Source organism: Nicotiana attenuata, unplaced genomic scaffold (assembly GCF_001879085.1).
Source record: "Nicotiana attenuata strain UT unplaced genomic scaffold, NIATTr2, whole genome shotgun sequence".
Taxonomy (NCBI): Eukaryota; Viridiplantae; Streptophyta; class Magnoliopsida; order Solanales; family Solanaceae; genus Nicotiana; species Nicotiana attenuata.
Window position 1 is genome coordinate 205,840 of NW_017671445.1, and position 15,493 is coordinate 221,332.

The 15,493-nt window shown below is 37.3% G+C and overlaps 1 protein-coding gene and 1 long non-coding RNA gene across 2 annotated transcripts; one reads left to right on the forward strand and one right to left on the reverse strand.

Moving 5' to 3' along the window:
• Positions 1 to 3,716: 3,716 nt before the first annotated feature.
• LOC109208337 lies at positions 3,717 to 4,757 on the forward strand. Its single transcript, XR_002065149.1, has 2 exons — positions 3,717 to 4,064; positions 4,323 to 4,757. It is a non-coding gene; the product is annotated as an uncharacterized LOC109208337 (long non-coding RNA).
• A 3,929-nt stretch (positions 4,758 to 8,686) lies between these two features.
• LOC109208338 (25S rRNA (cytosine-C(5))-methyltransferase nop2-like) lies at positions 8,687 to 15,493 on the reverse strand. The gene is made up of 18 exons (XM_019371442.1): positions 15,399 to 15,493; positions 14,766 to 15,038; positions 14,489 to 14,664; positions 14,324 to 14,387; positions 14,108 to 14,241; positions 13,925 to 14,008; positions 13,763 to 13,837; positions 13,553 to 13,624; positions 13,388 to 13,461; positions 12,692 to 12,744; positions 11,874 to 11,983; positions 11,540 to 11,608; positions 11,391 to 11,465; positions 10,654 to 10,746; positions 10,460 to 10,539; positions 10,277 to 10,376; positions 9,329 to 9,663; positions 8,687 to 9,199 (listed from the first exon to the last, which is right to left on the reverse strand). The coding sequence occupies exons 2-18, from the start codon at positions 15,031 to 15,033 to the stop codon at positions 9,136 to 9,138; spliced, it is 1,926 nt and encodes a 641-aa protein (XP_019226987.1). The 5' UTR covers positions 15,034 to 15,038; positions 15,399 to 15,493; the 3' UTR covers positions 8,687 to 9,135.

Here is a 15,493-nt window from a genome sequence, read left to right on the forward strand (position 1 = left end):
TACTAGCCCGGCAGGTCCGACAGTTGAGGTCAAAGAGTTATCCTTCAATTCAAGGGCAGTCGAGAGGTCAGCCGGTCGAGGCAGCCACTTGAGAGTTCGAGTCGGACATGCGGAGTAGATATCCTCACCTTTTCACCGGTCGAGGACGAACGTTTGTTTTAGAGGTGAGAATGTGATGACCCGTAGGTCATCTAGGGCATTAATCCTTAATTCTGTATTTCGAAACCTCAAATAGCTCCTTTTGTCCTTCCTCGTTTTGCGTGCGCAGTCCGTGCCTTTTTTCAGAAGGCTTTTATGTGAAAAATTGATTAAAATGTGAAATCGTGCTTTAAAACTCACTTTGGTTGACTTCGGTTACCATTTTGAGCAAACGGACCGGGATCCATATTTTGACGGTTCTGGTGGGCCCGTATGGTGATTTGGGACTTGGCGTATGCCCGGAATCGAATTCAGGAGTCACTAGCTCGAATTATCACAATTTATTGAAAACTAGAAGCTTAAAGGTTTAAAGAATTAAAAAGTTTGACCGAAGTTTGACTTTGTTGATACGGGGTCCGGATTTTGGTTCCGGAACATAGTATAGGTCCATTACTATATTTATGACTTGTATGTAAAATTTGGTGCATAACGGAAGTGATTTGACGTGATTCGGACGTCCGATCGTTAAAATGAAAGCTCTTAAGTTTCACTAAAAATTTCATTCATTTTAGTGTCTGATTCGTAGTTCTAGGTATTATTTTTGTATTTTGATCGCGCGAGCGAGTTCGTATAATATTTGTGTGCATATTTGGTTTGGAGTCCCGAGTGCTCAGGTGAGTTTCGGATAGGCTACGAAAGTTTTGAACTTGGAATTTTTGGTTTTCTGGCTTCTGCTGTCATCTGATGGTTTCTTCTTCGCTATCGCGAAGCTACCCCAGTGATCGCGAAGAGCAGACTGGGCTGGGGAGGGGATTTACCCTATGCGAATGTGGAGAATAGGTCGCGAACGCGAAGGCTTGGGGCGGTTTAACCTCCACGAACGCGACCACCCTCACGCGAACGCGAAGGAGGCCTGACGCTAGTGATTTAAAATATTTCAAAGACGGGATTTCACCCATTTTTCACAAACTTTCCAATAGAGCTCAGCCTAGAGGCGATTTTGAAGAGAAAATTCATCACCAATTCATAGGTTAGTATACTTTAACTCATTTTCTTCCATTTCTAACATCACCCATTAATTTCTAGCTGTAATCTTTATTTTCTATGGTATAAAACTAGGGATTTAGGAAGAATTGGGGGGGGGGGGGGGTTTGCGAATTTGGGATTTAGACCTCAATTTGGGGTCGGATTTCGAAACTAGTTACATAATCGAGCTTGCGGGTGAATGGGTAAATGGGTTTTGGTCCGAATCTCAGGTTTTGACCAAGCATGTCCGGGGGCGATTTTTTTGACTTTTTGGGATAAGTATAAAAATCCTAACCTTATGCATATTAATTGATTCCCTTATCATTATTTGACGATATCGAGTCGATTTTGGTTAGATACGATTGGTTTGGAGGCGGATTCTAGAGGATGGCCCCGATAGAGCTCTGAGTTGATTGCGGAGTGAGGTAAGTGTTGGGTTTAACCTTGATTTGAGGGAATTAGGAACCCTTGATCTATGTGTTATGTGAAATTCATGTGCACGGCATATATGCAAGGCGACGAGTGTATGTACGCCGCCAAATACTTATTTCCCTATTCTTTCGCGTTTCATTAGTCATTTCACTGCATGTCTTATATGTTACATGCTTTAAATACTTCCATGATATACTGATGCTTGCCTTAAATGACTTACTTGTACCTATAGTTGTCATTTATTAAATTGACATGCTGTTTAGTATTTATTATTATGGGGAATAAGGAAGAATTGTGTTGTACGGTGGGATCAAGTTGCGCACCGCAACAGGTGAAATAGGGGTGGATTGATATGGTGAAATAAGGGTGAATTTTGATATTGATTCTGATATTCTATGGTGGGATCGGGTTGCGCGCCGCAACATACATTTATTTATCATTGTTGATATTGTTATGGTAGAATAAGGGAGGATTGTGTTGTACAGTGGGATTGGTTTGCGCGTTGCAACAGTCTATGTATTTCTATTTCCTTATCGTGTTGTGTTGGCTTCGATATTTTTATACGAGACTCTAAGGATTAGTATTTCTGGAATTTACTGTTTTTCATTCGGAGGTTGAGTTACTTTCATGTGTTAACTGCTTTTATTCGTTTCCGTATTTTTTTTCTTGCCATTATTTTATGCTGCCTACAGTTTATTGTAAGTGACTGCCTTAGCCTCGTCACTACTTCGTCGAGGTTAGGCTCAGCACTTACAGAGTACATGGGGTCGGTTGTAATCATACTATACTCTGCACTTCTTGTGCAGATTTTGGAGTCGGTCCCAGCAGCGGTTCATAGATTGCTCGGCTTGGTTATTGAGTGGAGACTTGAGGCATAGCTGCTCGGCGTCCACAGCCCCTAAAGTTCCCTTCTTATTTATCTTAGCTGTTTTTTTCCCTCAGACATCTTTATTTCTCTTCAGACCTTTATTTGTATCATTCTAGTAGCTCGTGCACTTGTGACACCAGATTCGGGGATGTATTTATATATTTTCGTTGTTTTGGTTTTCTGCGCTTTATTTCGGTTCCATCTCAGTTATTTTAGTAATTTGCATCATTTAGATTTGATTTGTTTTGAAACGGCTTAAAGTTTATCTAACGTTGGCTTGCTTGGCAAGTGAAATGTTAGGCGCCATCACGGTTCCGAAGGTGGGAATTTCGGATCGTGACAGCTGGTGAGAATCGTTCAAACCCCCTTTTCTTCACCTTCGTCTGACTCCCATGTTTCTTTATTTCAATCAGATCAATCAGGATGTTAAAATCCAAGGTGGATCTTTTGGAGTAAAGTCGGACCCTTCAAATTCCTTCAAAGCTGCCCGAACCTTCCCTCTTCTTCTTGTTTCCGTTTTGCAGTGGCCACTTGCACATCAGCACCTACTAGATTACACAATCCAAATGAGGTGATCCTATGGAAGTGGTTTTTGCTTGCCGAGATTCATCTTTTCCCGTGAGCTGAGACTAGTTGAGGTAATTTCCTCATTTTCTTTGTCTTCGCTGCCTAGTATCATTTCCAATTGACTTCTGTGTCTTTATTTAGTTTAATAATTAGGTTTCTGTGTTATAGCATAATCAATCACTTGCATTTTAATTAGGATTTTGATTCTATAGATGTACTCATAAATCTGTTACCATGCTCAAGTATTATTTATTTCCACATGTTTAGAAGCAATTAGGTTTAATTTAATTTGCTGAGTGATCTTATTTTAGAGTATTGAGCTGGGGAATGTGTTTGGATTTAAATTCTTAGGGCATGTTTTAATCTACAAACAGAGCCAGTGCAAGTCAATAGTGGATTGAGCCTAGGTCTGCTAACCTAAATCAGTATGACCCAAGCCCATCTTTAAAAACAGTAGTGAGGTGGTTATGCTTAAAAGAATAAAGGCATTAAGAAAATTATCAAGAAATTATAAAAGGAAGTTTCTAGAAGGATAAAGTTGAATTGTATAAAGAGATACGACAGAGGGATATTGAGGTTAAAAAAAGAAAATGAATCTTTAATAATTACCTAGAAGCTGCTAGGAAAGAGCTGAAAGCATTCCTATTGGCTGAGCATAGGATCCATTAGCTAGGAGAGACCCTATATAATCCCACCTCTCTCACTTAAAAAAGAGACAAATAAGATCAATTTTTTTAGACTTAGAACATCAAATTGTGAGAAATTTCGACACTATTCTCTTAATTCTTTGGAGAGAAAAGAGAGCTGAAAACAAAAAGAATTTCTAAGTGAATAGAACTCCGATAAAACTTAGAAAATCTGAGAAGATTTAGATGATCCTGTTTGGTTTTAGTCACTGATTTCTATTGAAATTTGAGCTCAAAGTTTTTTGGGTTTTTCTGCTGGTTTTGAGTTGTTCAAGGTTGTTCCTATAATTGATGAGCTCCATCATATTCTTTCATTTGGCTCATCTAGCTGTTTTTAAGCATACTAGGTAAACATTCAAAAATACTATACCTACACTTACTTAAATGATCAAGTCTGCGAGTTTCAAATTGCTTGTCCACTCAATTTCACGATTTAATAAAATAATTTTTCAAGTGTTATGAGTTATGCATGTTTAAGCTTTAAATTAAGCATGTTCTCTATTGATTTTTAGATATAGAGAAATATGTGAATTGCTTTAAAAGTTACAACATACATCCTTAATATTTCTGATTCATGTATTAGTGATTGATTTTAAAAATGGCAGTATGAAATGAAGCGTGGGTGTTAGTGCTGGGATTATGAGACTTGATCAGTGCTGAAGACTTAAAGTCACCATACCATAGTGGCTAATGAACTGGATTGGTAAAAAATAGAACCTGAGGAACCTGAATGTAAAAGTACTGATTTTTATTCTTGCACAAATTTGAGAGTTGATTAATTTATTGATAGCCATGTCTGTAATAACTCTTATATTCATGACCAAGTTTTTAATTAATTTGCGGCAATAAACTGAAAGACTAAGACCTTACGAAGGTCGTTGGGCCGACCTTCGTTGGCATCCAGCTTCATGTAGTTGATCATTCAAGGCCTAACTTTCATGGCCATATAAGCTTATTTGTCAATATTCTACTAGAATGAGCTTCACTTCGAGCCCAAAACTCTTAGATTCTTCAATAATCCAGAAAGTTTTTTCATAAAATCCCTCACTTATATTCCTATTCCTTCGCACTTGTTTAAATGTGTTTTCTTTACAACAAAAACCGTAGTGATCTCTCTCATATTTATTCACTTGAAATTTATAGACTAAAATCAAAGAAGAAAAGATAAAAGATTTAAAACTTTTAAGACTTCAACGATTTTATTAAGGTCTCAAATAATTCCTAATTGATTATTCGCTTTAGTTACTTCATTACTAGTTATTAAAAAAAATTATTAGCTATGCTCAAGTTGTAAATACTTCAAAACTTGGTAACGAGGTTGAATCGAATACCTTTCTTCACAAACAATTCCATATTCTTTGGCCTTTACAAAAAATCTCAAAGTTAGGAAATAACTCACAATATACGCTAGCATGCTTTTAGGTTCGACGATTAAATAAATTAACTATCAAAGTTACTGTGCATTCGCGTGGCATGCCTATGATCCACAAATTAAAATTTAAGTGTGCACTCCCGCGACCTGACCAACTAATTCCAAAAATAATAAATGTTATTAATCGTGGGTATGTACGTGTGGCACGAATTTTTAACACATGAAAGTGCATGTATGCGTGACTTGTTCAAGATAATTTCCATAATTTCTTATATAAGCAATTAAAAGAGGTTAAAGGTAAATATGCATAAAACCCTTTACACAGAGAATATTCGGACATTAATTAAGCCAAGTATGAATTACAAAACGACTGTGCTAGAATCATGAGACTCACGAAGTGCCTAACACCTTCTCCCAGTCAATAGAATTTCTTATCTGGTTTTCTGTATTTGCGGATCATAACTCAGAGTCAAAATTTTCTTTATTAGGAATTTTAAAATTGGTGACTTGGAACACCAAAATCAAATAATTCCAAGTAGAGACTCCTAAAAATAAAAAGAAATAAAAAATTTCAAATAATGTAACAACATGCTTTTCGGACAAAGGAAATACAATTCAATGTCAAATATCTCAATTACTTAAAAAAGAAATCATGATATAAACCAATCAATGTTTATATATGAGAGCTACTATATGAATCTAGGATGCATATGCATGCTCATGATTAAATATCAACACCTCACAATACCAACCCATATGCCCAACACTAGCCAAGTATCCAAACTAAGCACCAAACTGGGTGCCTGCGCTCACAGGGTCCAAAATAATATGGGTAATCACCTGACTTCAGAGGGACAGATCGATATCCAAGCATTGTTGCGACGTGCAACATGATCCACTAATAATACTATAATCCATAATTAATATCTGCTCATAACGTCTTTCGTGCCAAAATTCTCAACTTTCCTCATAAACCAACTCTCAAAACTCATGTATGCATGTGAGATTATGTGATAAAGACACACCAGGACATAGTAATAAAAATGCGGATGAAGATTAATACGAATACGAGATGACTATGACTAATTATGTAATTTTAACTTTCAATAACAGTTCAATAATTCCGATCATGATATCAAACATGAGCAACAAGAGCGAATAGTTATTAAATCATAAGTTAAGTAAGGATAGAATATGAATACCGCCAAATCAACAAGCAAAACCCCTAAGCATGACTTCTAATAATAGATAAGCCTCATCACGTAGTGTAGAATCAATGAAACATAGATAGACAATTAACATAGTTCAAATAAGGCATTATTTAAGTCTTCCTCTGCGTCCATAACCTAGCTACGCATATATGCTCGCCACCTCGCATACACGTGGTACCTAAGTCATGTAGAAAGTAACAAATATATCATTTGTGGGAGACTTCCCTCTTACAAGGATAAAGAAGAGACTTACCTCCACCTAAGAATATCTTTAACCTTCCAAAATAGCTTTTTTCTTCAAATTCACCTCTAAACGACTCGAATCTAGTCATTACTTAATAAAGTCAAATAATACTATAGAAGTCAAATCAAACAATAAATCTCCAATCTTTGATCAAATCTCAAAAAGTCAACAAAAGTCAACTCGGGTCCATATGGTCAAAATCCGAGTCTAGGGGTAGATCCTCACTATCCATAAACCCACAAGTCCAAATATGTAATTAGATTTAAAATCTGGGTCCAAACCAATCCTCAAATCTTTAAAATACACTCTCTTAAGTTCATACCCAAAACTCCACTTTCTATACTTTCAATCCATGGTTTAGGGGTTAAAATCCATGGAAAATCAAAATATATAATCATATCTAGGTAGAAATCGACCCTCAAAATAGTAGTAAAAATCCCTTCCAAAATCACCTCTTCTCGTGCTCCAAAACTCAAAATAATAAAAAAAACAAAAATGTCAAAATATATCAAGCTGCCAGGCCTCTCGCATATGCGCTCCAAAATCGCGCATCTGCGAGCTCGCTTCTATGGCCAAAGCCTCGCATCTTCGAGCTCTGATCCTCATGCTCCTTTCCTCTTCCGCGACCGTCACACACGCATATGTGAAAGCGCAAGTGCGACAAAACTCTGTAGGCGCGACCTCCCCAAGCATGACCAACCTCCGCAGGCACGAAATCCACCTCGTAGGCCCGACCTCGCACCTGCGTACAACTAGCTGCAGGTGCGTCCAAGCTAAAAAAAACTTGGACCTTCGCTGATGCGAACCATACATTGCAGGTGCGACTTCCGCACCTTCCTCCACAAGTGCGAGATGCACCAGCAATTAGAAAAGTTCCAGCAACACTAACATGGTCCGAAATAACCTCGAAACTCACCAAGTCTCCCGGCACCCATCCAATCATACCAACAAGTACAAATACATTATCCAAACTTATCCCAAAGCTCAAAACATCCAAAGTAACATCAAAATCAAGAATCGAAGTTCAAAATCTATCTCTTAATTTCCAAACTTTCCAACTTCGCCAAATTCGTCCGAATCATACTTAAACGTTCCGCAACCAAACTTTGCACCAACAAGTCTCGATACCTTATCCAAACTTATCCCAAAGCTCAAATATCCAAAATAATATCAAAACCAAGAATCGGAGATCAAAATCCATCCCTTAACTTTCAAACTTTTCAACTTTGCCAATCACGTAAGAAGCATATTTAAACATTCCGGATTGCAACCAAACTTAGCATACAATTCATTATCGCCATTGGGACCTATCCAAGGTCTCAAAACCACAATTGGAGTCCGATAATACCAAAGTCAACTATCGGTCATATCTACAAACTCTCCAATTCTTCAAATTGCCAACTTTCGACAAATAGAGTCAAAACCCCTTAGGAACCTCCAAATCCAAATCCGAACATACGCCGAAGTCTAAAATCACCACATCAGCTCACCAATCTGAGGCTGTCTACTCAAAAATCAGTTCCTAGGTCGACTCTTGCAACTTAAACTTCCAAAGATGGAACTAAGTGTTCCAATTCACTCTCAAACCTTCACGAGACCAAACAAACCATTCCCCAAGTCACAAACATTCGGGAAGCAACAAATAGGGGAACGGGACTCTAATACACAAAACGACCGGCCAGGTCGTTTTATTGAACCAATCTCCCACCAGAATTATAATTGGGTGACTTATCCATCGAAACTTAGATAGATGGGAAGAGATCACTTAACTATTTGAGTAATTCTACAAATCTGAATTATCTTGAGATCGAACTCGTCTCCCCCACCCCCCCACCCCCCAAAGCTCATTTTGGTGACAGAGATGAGATCTCATCAAAAGCATCATAGCTTGATTCAATTGGTATTTATTATGAAATAATCATGCAACTTTGATAGCGAAAGTACTCTTAGAACTAATCGAACATATTTCTTGGTACGAGCAAGCGTATATAATGTATCATTTCTCGACTACAGCCTACTAATCCTTCGACATATTGAAGTAAACATTTGATCTGGATACATTACATTCCTCGTACTAGGCATTGTAAGAACTAGAAGCACGTGACTCCTTAGGAAAAAACACATAATCAGCTTAGTCAAGACTCAAGAGAAATAAAATACATCTAAGGATTACAATAGACAGAATCTCTACCTGATGATTGAAAGTGATGACTGAATGAATACAAAGTACTTCCCCTTTATAATTTGCATTGCTCACTCCCAAAAAAAATATTAGTGTGTAACATCAAATGCAGGATACAAAATTTTTGGATTCGTGCAACCTTGAATCCTAATTTCGTTTTTCTAAAGCATACAACACATTTCCAACAGTCTTTATCTCAAAGTCATCAAGCAAAGGTGAAAATATTACCAAACTGGCTTGGCACCTGCTAATAGTGCCCAAGGTAAGCTTAACATCCACCTTTCTAAGACTTCAGAGAACATCTTAGTTATGTGTCCGCTTACATCATCTCTGAAAAAAGATATCCTCCGCATATAACAAACCTCCCATGACACGGCGGAAGTCATACCGAGCTCCCTCTCCTTTTGTTTCAAGCTTTGTCCTTCATTGTTCCTTTTCGCTTTGCTTCCCTAAGAGCTTTCCTCTTCTCTTCCCTGTACAATGTTTTAAGACAAGAATAGGTTATATGATCTGAAATTAAATCTCTGTTCTATTAGCACATCAGGTGTTCTATTAGCACATCAGTATTTACCAACTCGTGATCGTGAAACTAAAAATTGTACCTAGCTTTTGCAATTTCCTCTCTAGGAGGGGGTTTCTTCTTTTCCCTCCTTTTTGTCGCCACCAATTGGTTTTCTGCCTTCCCATTTTTAGTTACACCACTGTTTTGTCCAACACCTTTCTTATCTGAATGCTTTTGGACATCCCTCTTCCTCTTTTTATCACCTGCCACTTCTTCATTATTCCCATTCTCTTTTGCAATTCCCTTCTGCTCCTTATGCTTGTCATCCCCTTCAGCGTTCTGCTGGTCACTGTTCTGAATGGTTTCAGCTTCTTGTGTTTCTTCAGATTGAACCGACGATTTTGCAGCAGACTTTGAATTGCTCATCTTTTTCAACTGAGGAAAAAAACACGAGATATGGGGCAAAATGTTCTAAACTGAAACAGGGCAAATCGTTCTCAACTGAAACAAAATTGCAGCAACTCCAAAGAAGAACTGTTTCTAATCTTTCATTTGTTTTTAACAAATGTGACAATCCCACTTTATTTTTCAATCCCAAAAACAATAATCATTTCTACTTTTTTTAGAAGTAAAGATTCATAATTATTCAATTTCCACAAGCTTAATGAAAAGATGAACTGTCTGTTTGACATGAATGAGGCTTGAGTTCTACGCACAGTATAGCACCCTAAAAACTGAAGAGATACATACAGAACCGAGTGTGTATAGTGTTCAAAGAGATTTATTGCTTACGGGCAAAACTATATAAAACAAGCAGAACAAAAAGGGGGGGAATTATTTAGAAAAAAGAACACTATCAGAGGACAATTGGATGATACGACTAAGGCAGAATAAGTAATGTGGCATGTTTTCTTGTACTTCACTTGGGGCTTTACTGTAATCAATTTTAAGAACAGACATAAATGGACAGTAAAGATAGGACTTTGAATCCTCAATTACAGCTCTCTCAACTTGACAGCACATGATATCAACAAATGATACAGCATACCTTGGCTACAAAGAATCCATCCATGTTGTGAACATGAGGATAGAATCGCCTAGTCTTGTCCAAAGATGTGTGGAAACGGTGCTGCCTAAAGCGAATAAATCTGGGACTCAAAAGCAGCTCTAATTAGTTGTAGAATTAAACAACCTTCTAAGTAAATGCACATAAACACACAAGCTATTATACCCAGGCCTCCCAAAATCAAGTCCACATGGCACAAGTTTAACATCTCTCTTCTTAAGTGCATAGTCTATAACTGCTTCATTCTGCAATAATCAAGTTGACCAAAATAAGTAGAAATTGACATGCATTCTAACACTTAGAAGAAAGGTACCCTTTTTTTTGAAGATTCATTTAGAAATATAAGTTTAGAAAAATACCTCGTCAACCATAATGGAGCAGGTAGAATACACTATGTATCCACCTGATTTTGAGTTGGCATCAACCATGTCAATTGCTGCAAGTATCAGTTCCTGCAGATGAAAATTGACAGATGAAAAAGGTTTCTCAAAAGCAAGTAGGCAAAACAATATGTGAAACGGGGGAATATAGGATAAACAACACATTATGGAGCAAAATTAACAAGATGAACCTTCCAACACCCTCCTGCTTTGGTAGGGTACAGATAATAACACCCAAAAAAAAGGCAAACAAGGCAACTAGAATTGCAATATCTGTCCCCCTATATTGCAACAAATAAGATCAATGAAATCAATTATTAGAAACAAAGAAAAAATGTTCAAGTCTCCTTGCAACTCCAAAACTACAGCTTTTCAGAACCAGTATTTTCTAACAGCCTGAGAAGTCAAATTCTGGCATATACTTAATTTAAATTTTTTTTTATCAAGCTGGCAATATACTTTATTTTTTTATAAGTAATCAAAGATTTTATAAATGCTTGCACTAAGCCAGTGGAACAAAAACATAACTACAAATTGTAAAAATCCCCTATTGTGCAAATACCAAGCAGGAATATACTTTACACGGGTTCTCTTATTAAGCATGACAAGCTCTCATGGAAATTATTATGATATCCTTCTACAGCGCAAAATGATTGAAAGTTTACAAATATGAATAACACAAAATCACCAAAATTACATGTCAAAATCATTTATACCTTCTGCAGCTGTGAGCAATTTTGTATATCAGCGGCATTTTTGGATGTTTTAACAGACTCATCCTTGGAGATTACCTGCAGAACAAATGAAATTCATAAGATTAAATATGATTGCAGACAAGCACTAACATCAAAACATTACCACATACCCCAGTGCCACTGCAGGGAGCATCCAGCAAAATCCTATCAGCAGTATTCTGACCCAAAACTTTAGGCAGCTGAAATGATTCCCAGACAAGGTTTTATATTAGATCACAGGACTTTGTTATCACTATGTAAACCAAGAAACAGATGGACACAAGGACACCAAATCTTTATTAGATCAGTGGATGTTGCTCCATGAAATTAGTGCAGAGCTACTTCAAATGAGTGCTCATAATGGGCAAGGTTGAACAACACTGTCCAATATGAAATATAAAGGCATATAAAAATAGAAGTGCAGTAAGTTCTAAAGGAAAGATTGCAAAATACTCCAATTCTAACCTCTCTTCCATCATAGTTACACACAATGGTGTTTGTTACCCCCATACGATGTAAATTAGCAGTGAGCGATTTAAGTCTTGACTCCTTCATCTCATTTGCATAAATAATACCTAGTTTTCAAGGTGAAATATGTCAGTGTCGTTCAGACCGACTGAAATGGCAAACGCTATTAATCAATAATTAAGAACATAGGGTTATACTTGCAAATAACTCCAAAAGCAGAACCAGGGTGAAGAGAGAACTTAAAAAATAATATATCATGGCAAACATTGTTAAATCACAAAAGCTTATGACAAACACCAGGAAGTATATAATGCACACCAGGAAAAGATATTCATTCAATATAATCTATTTTTGAGAAACCAACAAAAATCTGAAGAAATTCACTAGAGCAAGCAAACAGATTGGCGACTCAGGTTAACATAAACTACTTTGACTATGAATGATGTACATGAGCGCATCATAAAACAGAACAAAAGCATCCAGTAAATTTTGGTTCGCTGCATTATAAATTAGAAGAACAAGAAATTGAAAACAATGAGTTTTTTATTAAGGAAATGGAGAAAATGAATATTGACACATGGGCAGCAAAATGTATTTATAATTCATTCACCCATTGGTATCCATAAACTATTGATGCATTATGGAGAAAATGGACTTCTGCACAAGAATACAACACCACCACCACCACCAACAACAACAACAACACAGTAATATACCACGAGTGGCGTCTGGGGAGGGTAGAATGTACGCACATCTTACCCCTACACCGGAAGGGTAGTAGAATACAACACCATTAACTGCAAATGAATACATACCACTATTTTTCATCAGTGCAGCAACATAAGTTGTTTTGCCTCCAGGAGCAGCACTGCACCATGTAAAAATTGCCCACTTTAGAAGACAAAAGTTAACAAAAGAATACCACTTTCTGCTTACTGAACTAACAAGTAAAAGTTTGCAGAAATTGTTTTACCTGCTCTCTCAAAAGAAAAGATATAAAAATTGCATAACTTGAACCTAAGTGGCTAAGACGGACAAAACGATATCCAAGACAAAGTTGCTGATTTAACAAAGGTTGTAGCTTAGTGGTCAACGAAGTGGGTTGAGAACCATGAGGTCTCTGGTTCAAATCCCAGCGAGGCAAAACATAAGGTGATTTCTTCCCTTCTGTCCAATCCTTAGTGAACATAGTTACCCGGTACCTGTGCTGGAGGGAGGTAGCAGGTACCCGTGGAATTAATAGAGGTGCGCGCAAGCTGGCCCCGACACCACGGTTATCAAACAAAGAGGAAAAGAAGATGCTTTATTTCTTCAATAAGCTTTTTCCTACACTATCCAAATATGCACTGGACAACTCTTTCAGCAATCAAACTTGAAAATTCTTACTGATACACAAAAAAGGATCAAAACAGAATAAATCATAAAAGATCTCAGTTTAAAACTAACTGAATAGTAAAAAGTTCAATGATAGACAATTGAAGCAAACATTTTTTACACAATTATTTACTTACGCCATATCAACAACACGCTCATTCTCCTGAGGGGCAAGGGCCATTACGGGCAGAAAAGAGCTCGCACTTTGGAGCTGTAAGCAAGTTATTTTGTTAAAAATAAGCATGACAGTTGAATACTAAGAGCAAAGCCACAATTTAAAGTGTAATGTCAGGATTGGATACCATGTAATGACCAGCCATATACTCAGGAGTGGCACCAACTGGTACTTGAGAATCGTACACAACTAGTCCAACCTACAAAGTCAAAAATTCATATGCTGAAGTAAGCAAGGATACATATGAAATATGAAAATAAGAAATAACAGATCCAAATTGGCACCGAAATAATGGGTCAACCCAAAGAAAAGACAGAATCACAGTTAATCCTTGTACCTTTGACCATTTGCTTAATGGGTCCAAATTGACACCTCTGTTCAGAAGAACACCAGCTAAATCCCGTCTGCGAGTCTGAAATCCCGTCACAGCAATACACTATGAGTCGGCCATCCGAGCGACAAAAAGTAAGGATAGAAAAGAGGCAGAGAAAGACATGACCTTTAAAGTGTTTGTCCGTAGAGAAATCGGGCGGGGCTTTTCAAATGCTTCAATAAGTTCAATCAGCTCAACAGGGGGAAACATCTGCAGTAAGGTCAATCATCCACATTGAAACAAAATGCAACTTGAAAATGGAAAGAACGAAAGGGTGCAGAATCTAGACTACTTTGGGCTATAAATTACCTCCACTAACACCTCAATCAGAAAATCATTGTATCCATAATATGAACCCAAGTCCCTTTTAAGTTGATCAACATAATCCTTCCGTGTCACACCCTCTTGCCTCAATGTCTTAAAATTTGAAAGCACTCGAACAACTGCATTTATATTTGAATGATAAAGCTACCTCTGAGAAGAAAAAATAATTTGGGAAGGGAAGATGAAGGAGAAGAAACTCACTCTCTTTTATCCTCCTTTGGAGATTGGAGAGATCCGGGGGTCTGTGTGTTTCTTCTTCAAGCTCCTAAATTATACGATGACATATTCAGCATTCACATAGTTTTTTTCCTGCACGAGTGTTTGACAAGCCAAACCTCTAATCAAGAACTTGAACATTAAGCAAACCTCAGTTGTTGGTAGCCTGAACTCATCAGCTTCTTCCTTAATATTGAGCTGCAATTCTGCTTCAGCGTCCTCCTTTACTCTTTCCCTTTCTTCATCAATAGCTTTTGACTTCCTTACAAGATCAGTATCATCTGCATCTGAATCAGAATCTACATCTGAATCTGCTGAACCATCGTCTGCAGCAGAAATGACAAAACAAACAAGAATGGCTAGTGAGTCATAAATCTCGGTAAGATGGCTAAAATTAGAAAACCAGTGCACTAAGTCAGTAGAGTACCAGCATCACCACTTGCTAATATATCAGCAGCAAAGGAATCGTCCAAGTCAGAAGACATGTCAGAATCTGAGTTCATTTCCTGTTGTTCTTCATCACCAAAACCTCCATCATCTTCTTCAAAATCCCCATCGGTTCCTTCACCGTCACTAATAAAAAGATCTTCCTTTTCAAGTGGCTTAGGTGGCAGAGGTTCCTTCTTTTGCTTCTTCTTGGTAGGGGATTTTCCTAATTTAGAACCCGCTTTCTTACGGAGTTTGGGACCAGCCATTTAAGCTAAAAATAACAATACCAACACTTTTAGAAGATGGTATACAAGCTTCCTATTTACATCCAAAAACAAGCATAATTTCACCCATCATTCCTACAAGATACGGTAAAAAGGCAATAGTTCAAGCTTTATGACGTTCTACCAGTAGAAGGATGTAAAAAATTCCAGGTTTTAACAAAAGTACAAACATTTCACAAAAACTTGTACCACAAAGAAAATCAACAAAATCCTATTCTATAATCTACAGTACTTAAATTTTCAATGAAATGCTTAGTACAAATATTTAGCCTACACAAAAATAATTTTCAGCATATGGGTACAAAGTAAAAACAACCTAATACTGCACGAAAAGTAGAGAAACTTACTGAAACAGAAACGACGAAAGTAGAGAAAGGAAGTGAAACAGTCTTAAGGCAGCGAGGAGGACAGCAAAGGGAGAGAGGTTTTAGAGGTTTTAGGT